Here is a 16713-nt window from a genome sequence, read left to right on the forward strand (position 1 = left end):
TTATGGAAGAGTGGCAAGAAGAAAGCCATTTCTTAAAGATATCCATAAAAAGTGTTGTTTAAAGTTTGCCACAAGCCACATGGGAGACACACCAAACATGTGGAAGAAGGTGCTCTGGTCAGATTAAACCAAAATTGAACTTTTTGGCAACAATGCAAAACGTTATGTTTGGCGTAAAAGCAACACAGCTGAACACACCATCCCCACTGTCAAACATGGTGGTGGCAGCATCATGGTTTGGGCCTGCTTTTCTTCAGCAGGGACAGGGAAGATGGTTAAAATTGATGGGAAGATGGATGGAGCCAAATACAGGACCATTTTGGAGGAAAACCTGATGGAGTCTGCAAAAGACCTGAGACTGGGACGGAGATTTGTCTTCCAACAAGACAATGATCCAAAACATAAAGCAAAATCTACAATGGAATGGTTCAAAAATAAACATATCCAGGTGTTAGAATGGCCAAGTCAAAGTCCAGACCTGAATCCAATCGAGAATCTGTGGAAAGAACTGAAAACTGCTGTTCACAAATGCTCTCCATCCAACCTCACTGAGCTCGAGCTGTTTTGCAAGGAGGAATGGGAAAAAAATTCAGTCTCTCGATGTGCAAAACTGATAGACATACCCCAAGCGACTTACAGCTGTAATCGCAGCAAAAGGTGGCGCTACAAAGTATTAACTTAAGGGGGCTGAATAATTTTGCATGCCCAATTTTTCAGTTTTTGATTTGTTAAAAAAGTTTGAAATATCCAATAAATGTCGTTCCACTTCATGATTGTGTCCCACTTGTTGTTGATTCTTCACAAAAAAATACAGTTTTATATCTTTATGTTTGAAGCCTGAAATGTGGCAAAAGGTCGCAAAGTTCAAGGGGGCCGAATACTTTCGCAAGGAACTGTATCACACCCCCTTGGCCTTATTGCTTAAATATACTAAACGGTCTACAAGACCTCCTCAAACATTTTACACCTTTGCAGTCAGTTCTTTGGCATGGGGGAGAGGGGCTGTTAGTATACTCTCCTAGCCTATTCACACTGTAGGTGATCATACACAACTAGTCAAGTCCCCCTCAAACGTCTCACATCTTTGCTAACAGCCCATTTCAATGCCCCATTATTGACTCTGAGTGTAACCAAACACATACCAGTCTACTGTACCATTTTTTGTGTACAGATGAACATGATTTAGTGTATGGCTACACATCCTCATGATCAGTCTTCATGTTTTATACATCCTCATGATCAGTCTTCAGGTCAAAGCAGTGGGTGGTGAAGAACATCGCCAACGCCTGCTAACCAGCTGCCATTACCCAAAACACAAGAGGTTCAACCAGTTGAAGAACATTCTGGAACCTGCCTGGAACATTCAACCAACACAACATCCATATTCAGTTAGACTGATGTAGTATAATATAGAATGCCTTGAATGCTCACAACTGCATTGCGGTATAGAGATTGCTAGCTGTTGTACATAATATTTTGTGTGTACTGACAAGTGACTAAATTATTCCAGCGGCATCTGAAACCAATAATGTGTTGACTTCAACTTCAGGATCAATTCATTGTGATATTCATATAATGTATTTGGATAAACTAGCTACAATCCTATTGCTAAAACAAATGATGCAGTGAGTTGGTTAATCATGTAAAATAATTTGTTGGCAAGTAAACATGTTTCAATAAAACAGTAGATTAGTCTGTCAATATAGCATATAAGTAGACATGGCTTGTAATCAAGACAGCGTTTATTTGCTCTGGAGACAGATGAGTTTACACAGCAGTATGCAGGAACAGTTATGTGAATGTATGGCATACAGTAGAAGAAAGATACCATTAACGCTTATAACACTAGTTCTAAAAAGGGAATACTTGCATATGGTGTGTTTGGGTGGTGCAGTGAGGTGTTCGGAGTCACTTTGATACAAGGGACGATTGTTGTTATCGGACCTTTCACATCTCCTCTTGAGAGTCAACTTCTTTGTGTCCAAGCAGTATCGTCTGTGAGAGAAAGGCAAAAACCACTATTAGACATTCATACGCAATCTCTGTGTACTGTTTGTCATCCTACTGTAGCAGCATGGTGAAGAATGAGACATCCCACAGACACACTCTAGCTAGCTAGAACACACAGGTATCGTTACTCCAAGACTAATATGAGTCATAAAGCCAAAGTCATTTCTTTACTCTCTGGCATCATCATCAAAACCCTTCTCAAGTTTTGCTCTTAAATGACAGGCACTGAGGCTAACTAGGCCAGTTGGTTAACTAGCTATAACGTTAGACTACAGTACATTTTAGGTATAGCAAACACAGCTAGCTTGGCTTGTAGTGATACTAGCAAGCCCACTTATTGCCGAATCGATCATTAAATTGTATTGTACTGAACAACACTGCCACGTGTCAAATGAATGGTTATGTTGCTACCTGGCTACTGACAGCAAAACAACTTACTCGTTTGTTACTTGCCCTCCTGAGTCCTGGTCCAGCTGGTCTAAGCTGCCACCGCTGCTTGCCGGACTCGTAATTATTATTTATCCCTGCTGTGTCAACTTGTCTTCAGTGTATTCCGACTCAAATAAATAGGGTTGCATGTTCCTAAAGAAAAAATAAACATTGTCCAGCTCTTCTTGGAAAGAGGAATCATCAGTAGCAGCCATTAGCTCGGTTTCCTCCAATTGGCGACAGATTTTCATGAAAAAATAATCTGCATTAAGAAAATATGCGCATTTTACCACCAATGGTGCGTTTACACCAAACAGACTAGTGGATAAAAATTTGTGCACGATGATGTAGTGCACACAAAATTAACTTTTTATGTACCGAACAAAAATCTAATGTTCAATGTGTTTCCATCACATTTTCAACTCTACCGATAGTTTTTTCACAAAAACGTTGATGGTAAATAAGAATGTTTCTAATCACTTCTACATTAATGTGATTGCTGCCATGATTATGATAATCCTTAATGAATCGTGAATAACAATGAGTGAGAAAGTTAAATGCAGAAATATACTCCCAAGGCTAACCTTTAATCAGTGTGTGTGGGGGGGGGGGGGTCTAACTTTCTCACTCATTCACAATTCATTCAGGACTATCCGTAATCATGATAGCATACACATTAAATGTAGAAGTGTTTAGAAACATATTCTGTTCGTATTTACAATGAAAGTGACTCAATAAATGATTTTACAATTCATATCTATTGGGTACAAAATAATCTGAAACACAACCACAACAAGCAACAAATGCATCCAACAAGTTTGTAGTCCCAAACTTGCTGTAATCATTGCGTGCTAGGAATATGGGACCAAATACTAAACTTTGACCTACTTTAATACACATAAGTGTATTTGTTCCAACACTTTTCGGCCCCTAAAATGGGGTAATATACACAAAATGTGCTGCAATTTCTAAACGGCTCACCCGATATGGATGATGAAAATACCCTCAAATTAAAGCTGACAGTTTGCACTTTAACTTCATAGTCATTGTATCATTTCAACAAAAAATGTATCACTGTTCTAAAACTTTTGGAGCTCACCATAGCTCCAGTGAACCTGTAAACTAGTACATCCCCTGTTTTGAAGAGCCTGCCTTCGAGGGTCGGGAACAGTTCATTGGGCTCCCGTCAGGCTGTATTTAGTCTCTTTACAAAGCCAGGCAAAATGAGTGAACCTAAAAATCCTGTAATGTCCTGGCAGATAGTCCAATGGCTCTATTTATTTAACTAGGCATGTCAGTTAAGAACAAATTCTTATTTACAATGATGGCCTACACGGCCAAACCCGGAAGCCGCTGAGCCAATTGTGCTCCGCCCTATTGAATTGAATTTATTTTGGGTAACAGACATGCACAACAAAATGTACAATGTGGACCCAGAGGATATCACTTGAAAGCATTAATTAAAACGCTTGTTTCCAAAGTGGTCCTCGATGGTAAAAACAATAACGCATATAATGGAATTCCCAATCACGAACAAGGACAACCATATCTACTCACTGCTAGCATGATCATGCAATTGGAAAAACACAAAGACCACAATTATTGCAACAAAACATGACTCCATTCAATTTTAGATCAGATAGCAGGCTTAATCAATCAATGACGTCATTGGTTGAACTCTCCCGGCGCAAAAAAAAAAAAAGTCCAGCTATAGTGCATAATTATGTCTGAAGCACCCTCTCATCACTCATAATTATGTAGAGGCTGGAAAAACATCCCAAATAGTGTCTATTGGTGAAGCTTCCCTTTAACAGTCCCATTCTACAACCCCATTATTTGCCAAGGTCTTTACATGTAAAGATCAACCTTAGCCAATAACAATGTGTTCAATGATTATTATGTGCAATGTCTTGGCTTCTGTGTGGAAACTCATCTGTATGTCCCGATCTCCTTTTTTATAAAACATTTTTATTTCTTTTTTTAATGTTTGCATGTTCGTATATATAATATTTTTCTTGTTTGTATGTTCACCTGCCCGAGGACTGCAGACAGAAATTAGCTGTTGGCTAAATCTGGTTCAACAAATGTGTACGGAGTGTGTACTTATGTGTACTGAGATTGTTGTACTGTACATTGTCCCTCTTCAAATAATGTTATTTTTTTCAGAGAAAAATCTAGAGTTTAGAATGTTTGCTTATGATATAAATCCATGTTGCTATGGCTTTGCAATTCATATACAAGGGACTCTAGATTTCTAAATGTTTGGTTAAATTGTTACGACAAGATGAGGAGCCAATACAACGAGGGAGGGAGGCAGGTGGGCACCGGTTGCCAGTCAAATCACAGAACCATTCATGTTTGTAGCCAGCGTGGGAAATGAACACCCGCCAAATGAGGGTCGATTTTGGCATTGGCGGGTAAGAATGTCTGTTTCACAAGCCACATTGGCAGGTGGTCATACACAGCATTTGGGAACAGTTTTTTTCATTCCAAACCCCAAATGTAGAAGCTGGTGAAATTGACCTGAAAGGCTACTAAAGTGTGATTTTGTACTCGTGTTTCTTGGTTAGTCACATCGTTTTGTCACACACTAGGTTGTTTTTCAATATTAGTTTGAATTTGCTGCAACTCTCTGCTGCTAGTGCAGATACAGAGATTCTTATCTCTAACAGACAGACACAGAGGGGCAGCTGAACATATTTGTTTTGCTCCTAAATATCAACTCATGTAGTCCTTGTAAAAAATGTCAGCGTTACAGCCCTGAACTAATAATAATAAATAAGCCGTATCACTCAGCATTTTGTGGCAGGGCAGGCACTTTGTTTATTCTTGATTGATGTTCAGTTGTAGAACTGTTTTACTTTTTTACTATTTTATCAGTTATTTTAAAACACAAAAATGTAATTAGCAATATACCACATTACTTCTTACTAGTAATACATTTATTGTTTTAGAAATGTTACATAACACGCTCTTCAGTTATTTGCAATACATTTATGGTGTAATTATGGCAAAAAAAATATTTTGGCTGGTAGATGTATAAATCTACATGACACAGTGTCTGGTGGAACAAAAAGTAAATGTCCCACCCTGGTTGTAGCCTGTCGAGAGGGCCTATGTTATATCTAAAAACCATGGATATCAATAAAGAAATTCAAGTTATGTGAGGCACCTTATCCTCACTGTGGTCAGGATTATCATATTCTGTCTGTCAATCATGAATTTAACCACATCTAAGCACTCTGATGAAGAGAACAAAGATTGCCCATAGGGTGAAACAAGTAGCCTAAATGATTGAACATGGAAAAGATCATCTCAATCACCAAGACAATCCACAGGATTCCTACTCACTAACATGATGAAAAATGTATTATTGAAGGTTTCATTAAACAACCGCTGCGGTCTAAGCCACTGCATCTCAGGGCTAGAGGCATCACTACAGACACCCTGGTTCGATTCCAGGCTGTATTACAACCGGCCGTGATTGGGAGTCCCATAGGGCGGCGTACAATTGGCCCAGCATCATCCGGGTTAGGGTTTGGCCGGGGTAGGCTGTCATTATAAATAAGAATTTGTTCTTAACTGACTTGCCTAGGTAAATAAAGAAATTTAAGAAAATATATTTTAGGCTTGGTTTACCAGCTGAATAAGGCAATATGATTATTTATAGATCTTCATCAAATATTTTATCTACATTCTTAGTCTGTTGGTTAGTCTGATAAAGGTTTTATTTCTATATATAAAATAATATATATTTTAATACTCACTGGAATCACAGTCTCCATTGGCACAGTTTGTCTGTTCTGTGGGAAGGTCCTGAAACTTCACAGGAACGTACAGGGGTTCACTCTGAAGCAAGACAGAAAGTCTTCAACTAATGCACTCAACTAAAAGCATTTCTTATCATCACATTCATTACAGTATATTCAGCCAGCCAACAGTAAAATCTAAATGTGAGTCAGGGAGAATACAAAAAAAGCAAATCAATTATACTCACTAGGGTATGGTCATTCAAACTGGTGTCGTTGATACAGGGGGTAAAGTAGGCCTCGGCATCAGCAAACTGTGGGAAAATACTGTAGGTTAGATTGGGCTGTTTCATCATAGCAAATCAACATTACCTTAGTATCAACAACCACTACAAACATACTGCATGCGCTAAGCAACAATTTATCTTTAGAGGAAAACAACAATGTTTCGTTGCCCCCATGTGGTTGTGGGACGTCAGTGCTATACGTACAAAGGCAGCGTGTCGTCCCCGGAGACTGCCCGTGCACTGCTGCCTCCATGGCCTCCACAGCAGGAACCCCAGCAGGTACAGCACAAACATGGAGGTCTTGGTGAACGTGCTGAAGAAGGGCTTGTTGTACTCCTGCCGCTTGAATATGTACTGGGGGGAAATAGAGGTGAAAAAAGTATGACTTACTGTTCAAATGTCTGGCACTTCAAACTGATCCAGTGCAGATTCAAGAAAAAAATAATTAGGGTGAAGTCACTTTGAAACTATTGAGATGTGGCTATTTCTAGTACAGGCGGGGGGGTATTAAAAATGTCTGGATAGATATTATGAGCAACATGGCGAAAACGTGACCCCACTAGTAGGCAAGGTGGAGCTACTACCATATTCCTAGTCAATCCTTTCAGATCTACACAAGTGCCTATGGGGCAGGGGTTAGTGGTCAAGCACTGTCGTGTAATTGAGCACTAGTCTTAAGATTGAGCATATTTTCCTAAATAAAGGGTGCCTATCCCAGGCCACCCATTTCTGCAATGGTGCTGGTTTTCATTTCTCACTGTACACTGTAATTGTCTGTAGATTGCACCTGCCAATCAGTTCCAAGCTATAAAAGCAAATACAAGTAGGAATGTGGCCCACGAAACCAGGGGAGATGTGCGTCCCTGGTCTACAGGAAGTGCTAGTGTCTTACTGAGGTGAGCTCAGAGGAAGCCACCCAGATGACGTCCACCAGCAGGAGGATGACCACCCCCAGGGCCATGCGTCTCTGCTGGGCCACCGTGCTGCCCTGAGAACCCATCCGGTTCATGATGAACACCCACACCATCTGGACAAACACACAAACATGTTATTACACACACACATTTCAAAACGGTTCATAAACAAATACCAAAAACAGATGACTGGGAGATGTTCTTCAGATGTGACACATTGACAGTACCTGGAAATCCTAATACAGGATTCTTCAGAGTTTTGGACTTTCTGACTCAGAACAGGCAGGAATCTGAAACCGTGTCAGTGGATAATGAGAAACACTGTCCAACAATCCTGTAGGGAGTACACAAAACCCATCAACTGCAATCTACTATACTTCATATTGTTATACAACACTGAACGTTACTGTTTGGGTCAAAATCCATATAGATAGATATCTGAAACCCAGACAAAGATGATATAGGCTATGCCTAACTGTTTAGTGACAGTGTTTTTACAGGATACAAGAATGTGGGTTTTCTTCAGAGCTGCCTCAACCAAAACTTATTTGTGACGTTACAAACTAGTTTGAACACATTCTAACATCTGTACACCTTTCAACTGGTTTACCCACAAATTTTAGAGTTTACAATTACTTTATAAGAACTCTTTAGGATCTTACCAGGTCGACCCCAGGAAAGGCACGTTGGCTCTAGGAGTTGCTGTGCAGACCGGTTCAGGAAAGAGGAACACCAACACGGGGCTTCACAGGCACCATACTTCACATGCAATGAAACAGGGAAACCAAATAAGAACCTGACAATGTTCATTATCACAGCAAAGACCATTTGAAAAATAAGAAATCAATCAGCAGAAAAGAGGTAGGCCTCCACACAGACGGGTACGACGGGACTATTCACGGATTAGTCTGTAAAGTCATTGATGAAGTATGCTATGCTCTCCTAATAAAAACACATATGCCTACATCATTCCTGCTAGATTTAACTAAATGCTCATTTTTGCACAACCTGAGTAAACACATATAGCTCTCTCATGGGTGTACTTACTAGGATGCAAACAGGCCAAAACAGGGACCAACCTGAACTTGTCCATTATGAAACCGTTTTAGTTGGAAAATGCACCAGATCTTGGAGGTGAAATCAGAGGTGCCTAAGGTTCAGAGCTAGGTCCCTTTGAAACATGGCCTATCCACAAGGGGACTTGAGAAGACTAATGAGACCATAGCCCTACTGGTAAAATGCACACGATATGATGGGGTACTTCAGGGGTACTCTGGGCAGAGAAAAAAAACAGTTGGTGGTACAGTAACCAAAAAAGGTTGTGAACCACTGGATTAGCAGACAGGGAGCTGCTCATGAATGAACGCATTCATTGTTCTAATGTTTGCTCAGTGTTGCCTTAGCTATGCTTGTCTACTAGGGAGGAATCATGTACGCTAACGTTACAACTATGATTGATTCTTTGCATAGGGTGTTTCAGATTTGCATTATTTAACTAACGTTAAATAACGTTAGTAGCGGTAGCGGTAGCCCTTCATCCACAGCAACATCAAAGAACTGTGGAGTAAATTCCCGATGAAGGTCAGAAAAAAAATCCTGGTATTTTAGTAGCTAAATCGAATAATCACGCTCAAGGAGGCATGCACAACATACATTTGTCAAAGGGGTGAGAGGAGTTTGACACGTAACACTATAACGTTAGTTAAGAGGCAGTGCTTGCGGAGGTGCCCTTCATTTGATAATCAGATCTTTCTAAGCAGCTCACTAGCTCGATTCATCATTCATAGGACAAACAAGAGCGAAAGAGGGGGTAGTTGGCTTGCTAACTTACTAGTAAGATAAACCATTTCTTCCTATGCTCGCAAGGACTCACGAGTTTATTAACTAGCTGCAACATCATGCCGATTAGACAGCAGTTATCTAATTTAGCTAACGTTAGTTGTTAGTTTACCTGGATTCGTTTAAAATTAATGTAACAAGTTATTTTTGCAATTTGGGAACTGCAGTACTAGAGCCATTATTAGCCAACGCGTGAACTAGCCAGCTTTCTCGAAGTTTACAGCTAACGTTAGCTACAGAGTAGCTAGTTAACGTTACCATCAACAAATCATTCGTATTTAACGTTACCTAGCTAGCTAGATGATAAGTAGGTTTCCTTCTATTTGTCGTGGTCGTTCATTCCTCGTCTTTGCAGGAAAATACAATAGCTTGATCATCGGTAATACATGTCCAGTGTGCGATGATAACACATATCTAAACAAACTGGTTTTGTTGTAAACATTAACTATCCTTATGATTCCTGCTCAGGTGACTCTGCTTAGTCATTTAAATAAGACGCAGAGACTTTTGGGATATGTAGTCTTAATTTGGGGCTATGTAGAATATTTTAGACTCAACAAGAAGCAGCAAGAGTGCAGCTGGGGTTGGTAGAAAATCTACATTTGACATGTAGGCCTACACAGAATCAAAAAATTGATATGGGATGTATATTTTATCGACATGTACAGTATACAAAATATATACATTAATAAAAATCTATCCATATATTGAAGGAAATACTATATATCAGAGTATTTAAAAAAAATAAAAATAACAGTCAGTCAATCTAAATCTACATGTCATTGGAGGCATGTGTCAACATTAATTTATCAAATTTGATACAATGAATTAATACAATTGTTGAAGCAATACTATAATGCTACCATATTCAACACAATAGATGAATTGAATTTGTTGAAGGAATAATACACCATATATCAAGAGTTATTTTGAATAAAAGAATTGCAATAGACTAGTGCACACGCCTGAGAAGAGGACCATTGTGATATTGCAAGCTTTTTAGAAATCCATAATCCATGCCTTTTTCTCAGATTTGTCAGAAAAACAAGGACAGTGGGAACCAGACAGATCTTTTAGAGATCCTCAGGTGCAAGTGCTATTTGACATACTGCATCTGTCTGATGATAATGATAATAATGATGACCCATTGTATCTGATGACAATTTTGGAAAGGTCTATAAAACAAAAGCTCAATTTTTAAGCTCTGATTTGAAGAAAATTATGGAATTATATGAAAATTAAGTGGGATGAAAACAACACAATACAAATAGGTATATGGCAACATAGGCAAATTGGAAGGAAGTCAAGTATATATTGACAAATTAGATTAATCCATTGGCAAATTTCAAACTGTCTAATGCATGTGTGTATTAAAATGCAACGGCTTAATTATGTAGCTAGCACTGTAAAACTCATTCCTGGCCCAGAGCTCTCTGTTCATCATATATGCAGTCACTTTAACCATATCTGCATGTACACACTACCTTAAATCAGCCTGACTAACTGGTGTCTGTATGTAGCCTCACTACATTTATAGCCTCGCTACTGTATATAGACTGTCTTTTTGTTGTTGTTTTATTTCTTTACTTACCTATTGTTCATATAACACCTTTTTTGCACTATTGGTTAGAGCCTGTAAGTAAGCATTTCACTGTTAGGTCTTCACCGGTTGTATTCGGCTCACGTGACATATAAACTTTGATTTGAGCATGTGTGTGTATATACATTAGGCCAAAGGTCAGTGACTGAGATGTTGTGTGTATCTCATACTACTGCAAAATTATATTTTATTAGATGTTAAGGCACAACCACCTAAAATAAAAAAGTAAATTACGTCATCATTTCCTCAAAGTTTGTACCAAAAGATGTAGCCTATTTAATAGACTATCCTTTTAGAATATGCATAAAATGCATCTTCATTTAAACTGAATGCAATATTCACTCAATTCAATTTCAAATCATGAAATACAAGGTTAATTGATGAATTCAATGATTACATTTGTGCATTACAAATTCCAAAATATGAAATTCAATATTTGAATACAAATTCTAAAGTATCGAATTCAAATACAATTTCTGTTGGCACCGAAATCGCTCCATAAATCAATGTCTTGCAAGATCTTGCAAAACAACAATGTTAAATGAACACAGAGCAGTTTACAAGCTACATGTAAAATATAACACCAGAATTGAATGACCATCCCTTAGATATAAATCAACACAAAAACATTATAGATCTGGAGAAAGTGACTTTGCCAAATATGAGAAGTCTATCACTAAACCTGCATTGGAAATACTTGACATATGTATTAATCATAACAGATAATGGCAATGCACCATTCTACACACATCTACGATTGATATCAAGGCTGTGACAATCCACCTTGATATGACCTATAGTGGTGACAGACTGTACTGTCAAACAAAGCTGAGAGATAGTGAAAGACTATTGGAGATGCAGCTTGATCCAACGCACTGTAGTTAACCTAGAATATTTTACTGGCTATGTTTTGCTGGTATTTCTTCAAAGCTTTTATGCTCTCTATTAACCTCATTTGAAGTTTTACTGTGGTACAATAATACACTGAGTCCATCGTGATATGGAATATGGGTTTATTAGACACATACATGAACACGTACATGAGTAAGTCTTTGTCGGAGCTAACAAGCCACAACTGAACGACGCTTGTAATTTTGTTCTAAACTCAATGAAGACAAACAAACAGGCCACTGGTCGATCTAAACACATCTGCGAGTGATATCCCTGAGCTGTGACAACGCGTCTTGCTATGGCCTATAATGGAACATATTGATTACTGTCACATTGACTTCTACTGTAACTGTAGGCTATTGTGTGCTTAACTTTCAGAAACATTAACACTGGAAAAAATGTTTTGAAAATTGTCATGGTAGATCTTTCATCACCGCCAGGGCTTCCCCCAGACCGATCACCTGCTGGGTTTCTCATGGACCCTCTGCCCGACACGTTAGGCACTGTGATAAGTTCTGTGCACGCTCTCTCCCACAGGCATGGCACTCCATCTCTCATTGTTCTATCTGTGCTTGAATGTTATATTAAAGGGTGTGTACTTCAAGGTACAAAAATAAAATAGGATACATTTAGTCATTATTTGTCTTTTGTTATTCGATGCACAATTTTGGAGACCACAAACGAGAAAACAAGTTGATATCCAATTTTCGTTTTGAACTTGAACTAGGCATAAGCAACAGATCTTGGTGAGTGTTATTTTATTGAGTTGGAACGCCCTCCGTGGTGCTGAATGGACTGCCAGGATCGTGCAATGATATTTAAGTTGAACCAACTTGTGGTGCTGAAGGATAGCTCTGACATTCGGCCAGTTCAGGAACAAACAACAATTTGCAGTAGGCTTATAGCCTAATAGGCCTACGACTACGTGGTATAGCTATTTGTAGGCTATAGCCTAATGTAAATAGATATAGCTTAATATTATTGCACGGAGTGCCAGAAACAAACACTTTCTTCTGAAACACGTCAGTCTATTCTTGTTCTGAGAAAGGAAGGCTATTCCATGCGAGAAATTGCCAAGAAACTGAAGATCTCGTACAACGCTGTGTACTACTCCCTTCACTGAACTGCGCAAACTGGCTCTAACCAGAATAGAACGAGGAGTGGGAGGCCCCGGTGCACAACTGAGCAAAAGGACAAGCACATTAGTGTCTAGTTTGAGAAACAGACGCCTCACAAGAATGTTAAATGTGTTTCCTGTCAGGTATTTTAATTATCTGTATTGTCTACTTGTTGAATGTTTGAAGTCTTGATTAAGGTTGTTTGTAATGTTTTGTTAATTGGTGTTGGACCCCAGGAAGATTAGCTAGCGTTATGGTGTTAGCTGATGGGGAACCTAATACAAAATTACAAGTCCTCAACTGGCAGCGTCATTAAATAGTACCTGCAAAACACTTTTCTTTGCAACTCTGCCTAGAAGGCCATTAATAATGTCTACACTGCATTTGATCAATTTGATGTTATTTTCTTTCAAAAACTAGGACATTTCTATGTGACCCCAAACTTTTGAATGGTAGTGTAATTCATTTGAATATATTAAACATAAGAGATATTAAACTAAATGTTTTATTACCTCCGACTTGGCCCAATTCACATTTCCAATTTCCTGACATACCAAGCTAGAACAGGCCATGCATCTCAACCAATAGCCAATATAGAAAATAAACTCAGCAAAAAAAGAAACATCCCTTTTTCAGGACCCTGTCTTTCAAAGATAATTCGTAAAAATCACAATAACTTCACAGATCTTCATTGTAAAGGGTTTAAACACAGTTTCCCATGCTTGTTCAATGAACCATAAACAATTAATTAACATGCACCTGTGGAATGGTCGTTAAGACACTAACAGCTTACAGACGGTAGGCAATTAAGGTCACAGTTATGAAAACTTAGGACAGTAAGGAGGCCTTTCTACTGACTCTGAAAAATACCAAATGAAAGATACCCAGGGTCCCTGCTCATCTTCGTGAACGTGCCTTAGGCATGTTGCAAGGAGGTTTAAGGACCGCAGATCCTGCCAGGGCAATAGATTGCAATGTCCGTACTGTGTTGCAGTGGCAGACCAAGTGTAACAACATCTGCACAGGATCGGTACATCCGAACATCACACCTGCGGGACAGGTACAGGATGGCAACAACTGCCCGAGTTACACCAGGAATGCACAATCCGTCATCAGTGCACAAACGGTCCGCAATAGGCTGAGAAAGGCTGGACTGAGGGTTGTAGGCCTGTTGTAAGGCAGGTCCTCACCAGACATCACCGGCAACAACGTTGCCTATGTGCACAAACCCACCGTCATTGGACCAGACAGGACTGGCAAGAAGTGCTTTTCACTGACGAGTCGTGGTTTTGTCTCACCAGGGGTGATGGTCGGATTCGTTTATCGTCAAAGGAATAAGCGTTACACCGAGGCCTGTACTCTGGAGTGGGATCGATTTGGAGGTTGAGGGTCCGTCATGGTCTGGGGCGGTGTGTCACAGCATCATCGGACTGAGCTTGTCATTGCAGGCAATCTCAATGCTGTGCTTTATTGGGAATACATCCTCCTCCCTCATGTGGTACCCTTCCTGCAGGCTCATCCTGACATGACCCTCCAGCATGACATTGTCACCAGCCATACTGCTCGTTCTGTGCGTGATTTCCTGTAAGACAGGAATGTCAGTGTTCTGCCATGGCCATCGAAGAGCTTCGACCTCAATCCCATTGAGCACGTCTGGGACCTGTTGGATCGGAGGGCTTGGGCCATTCCCCCCAGAAATGTCCGGGAACTTGCAGGTGCCTTTGTGGAAGAGTGGGGTAACATCTCACAGCAAGAACTGGCAAATCTGGTGCAGTCCATGAGGATGAGATGCACTGCAGTATTTAATGCAGCTGGTGGCCACACCAGATAGTGACTGTTACTTTTGATTTTTACCCCCCCCTTTGTTCAGGGACACATTATTCCATTTCTGTTAGTCACTTGTCTGTGGAACTTGTTCAGTTTGTCTCAGTTATTGAATCTTGTTATGTTCCTACAAATATTTACACATTAAGTTTGCTGAAAATAAACACAGTTGACAGTGAGAGGACGTTTCTTTTTTTCCTGAGTTTCTTTTTACTAAAGGAAAAACCTTTGAATTAGTAGGTGTCCAAACTTTTGACTGGTACTGTATGCAAAAAAAAAAAAGAGTTTTTTTTGTTGTGTGCCTGGAGCACAGAGAGTAGCATAGAAACACATCAAGACAAACCCTTCTTAGTATGCTATGTTTTCTCTGATTTATGCCAGTTTGAAAGAGATTGCAACCTTAGGGGGGAAATGCACATGATGTAAGATGACCTGAAAGAGTTATCCATACAGACAGCGTGATTGATAGGTTAAACTCACAGGCATCTTGAAGCCGAAGTAGGCTAGGCACCCACAAAGGTGAAGGGCCCAGACATGCCAAACCACAAAGCCAAGATGGCCACAAGCGTGCTGAAGGGGATGGCTGCCAAGAAGCCCTCCACCCACAGGATCAGGTTAATCAGGAAGTCTGCAAACATGAGTCTGAGAGGTAGGGGGGACAGTGAATATTTTACTGGAAAAATGGGCAACAGCATCACCTCCATAATCTAAAGACACGTTTGAATATTTTTTTTTCAGTCAAGCATGTGCCCAGGATGTGTAAAAGCTGTTATTGACAAAAGAGAATATTTATCATAAATACATAGAAAACGTTGTGGTTCCGACAAGGAGTATTCATTCGAAAAGTGGTAGATTTCATCCTAGCGAATCATTTTTATTAAAATGTAGTCCACTCCTGATCGGCTAAACGTTCACATTTGTAAAATACGGATATATAACCATGCATGACTGTTGTCTCAAGTTAATCAGGACAGTCACAAAGTGGTTTACAGATACCCAGCCTAAAAAACCCTAAGCAATGCAGCGGCAATGCAGTGACTTCCTGGGCTAAACTTCATCAGCAGAAGTCAGGGACAAAATAGAACTGAGGTTAGACGCTAAACTCGGAGCAAGCAGATTCGACATGAGCAAATGTAGTTTTGATTCATAGATGAAGATTCCCCAGTAGCAAGTTTAGTAAAGTAGTTGCATTAATTCTCAAATTGAGTGGCATGCTTGCAAATCTTATTCAATGTATTAACATAATGTATCAAGCAAGTTATGTTTGCAAGTGTTGTATTTATTCACACATCACTTACGTGCTTGCAAGTGTTGTGTGCGACTACAAAACTGATAATACAGGTGAAACTCATATTTGACATGTGCAAATCATATTTTATATGCATGTACACGTATGTCTCTATTTTACCTTCGAACACAGGGGCCACTGTGAACCACCACACTGCCTGCATTGCTCAAGCGCTCCCCGGCGTCAGCCATCTTGCCTCTCCCTGCCTGTTTCCACTAGATAACGCAGCCACAAAGTACAAATTGGCTATATCGGAAAATATTAATTACTTTTTTTTTGCTTTTTGTTCTTATTTAAAGCATAGGGCTAGGCATAATGTTGGCGGTGTGGTTAAGGTTTAAAATCAGATTTTAAATTGAGAAATTGTAGAAAGAGGCGGGGGTTTTGACTTTGTGGCTGTGTTACCTAGTGACGACCTGCCTGTCCAAGACCGAGTGCGGAAGTAAAAACTGTACTGTGCGGGTTCTGGATTCCGTACTCCTGTGGACGGTTTGCAAGATCCTCCACCCGACACAGACTGCTTTCAATTCAAAACAAACATTTGTGATTACCAGAAGTACACGAGATGGCAGGACGATTACCGGCGTGTGTTGTCGACTGTGGTACAGGGTAAGCTATTCAAACTAGAACGCGGTGCATACAGAGCATCGAGATTTTGGGTGTCACCGATACAGAGCCCATCGCTGTCAGCAACTGGGTGTGTTGCTAGTTAGCTTGCTAAATATAATCAATGTAACCTTTCATGCCGATGCATTGCGAAACAA

The 16713-nt window shown here is 39.8% G+C and overlaps 2 protein-coding genes and 1 long non-coding RNA gene across 9 annotated transcripts in view; 1 reads left to right on the forward strand and 2 right to left on the reverse strand.

Annotated features, from left to right (window-relative positions):
* LOC110519985 (solute carrier family 35 member F5) overlaps positions 1-16166 on the reverse strand; it is a 36068-nt gene extending 19902 nt beyond the window's left edge. Inside the window, exons 1-7 of one of the 6 annotated variants that reach the window (XM_036974132.2) lie at positions 16070-16166; positions 8052-8148; positions 7617-7723; positions 7368-7502; positions 6680-6829; positions 6437-6502; positions 6207-6288 (exon numbers count right to left, since the gene is read on the reverse strand). In XM_036974132.2, coding sequence (XP_036830027.2) covers positions 6207-6288; positions 6437-6502; positions 6680-6829; positions 7368-7502 — 433 coding nt within the window. In that variant the 5' untranslated portion in view covers positions 7617-7723; positions 8052-8148; positions 16070-16166. Of the gene's footprint in view, positions 1-6206; positions 6289-6436; positions 6503-6679; positions 6830-7367; positions 7503-7616; positions 7724-8051; positions 8149-8468; positions 9738-16069 lie in introns of those variants that run through there. The other 5 variants (XM_036974134.2, XM_021596924.3, XM_036974133.2 and 2 more) reach the window with 5 other exon arrangements.
* LOC149984610 (uncharacterized) overlaps positions 1-16713 on the reverse strand; it is a 755830-nt gene that overhangs the window by 603328 nt on the left and 135789 nt on the right. The window lies entirely within an intron of this gene.
* LOC110519989 (actin-related protein 3) overlaps positions 16410-16713 on the forward strand; it is a 31128-nt gene continuing 30824 nt past the window's right edge. The window contains exon 1 of the mRNA XM_036974135.2: positions 16410-16558. Within this exon, the coding sequence (XP_036830030.1) occupies positions 16515-16558 (44 nt within the window). The 5' untranslated portion in view covers positions 16410-16514. The remainder of the gene's footprint in view (positions 16559-16713) is intronic.

Source organism: Oncorhynchus mykiss, chromosome 3, assembly GCF_057628025.1.
Source record: "Oncorhynchus mykiss isolate SJ-2025 chromosome 3, ASM5762802v1, whole genome shotgun sequence".
In the NCBI taxonomy this organism is placed as follows: Eukaryota; Metazoa; Chordata; class Actinopteri; order Salmoniformes; family Salmonidae; genus Oncorhynchus; species Oncorhynchus mykiss.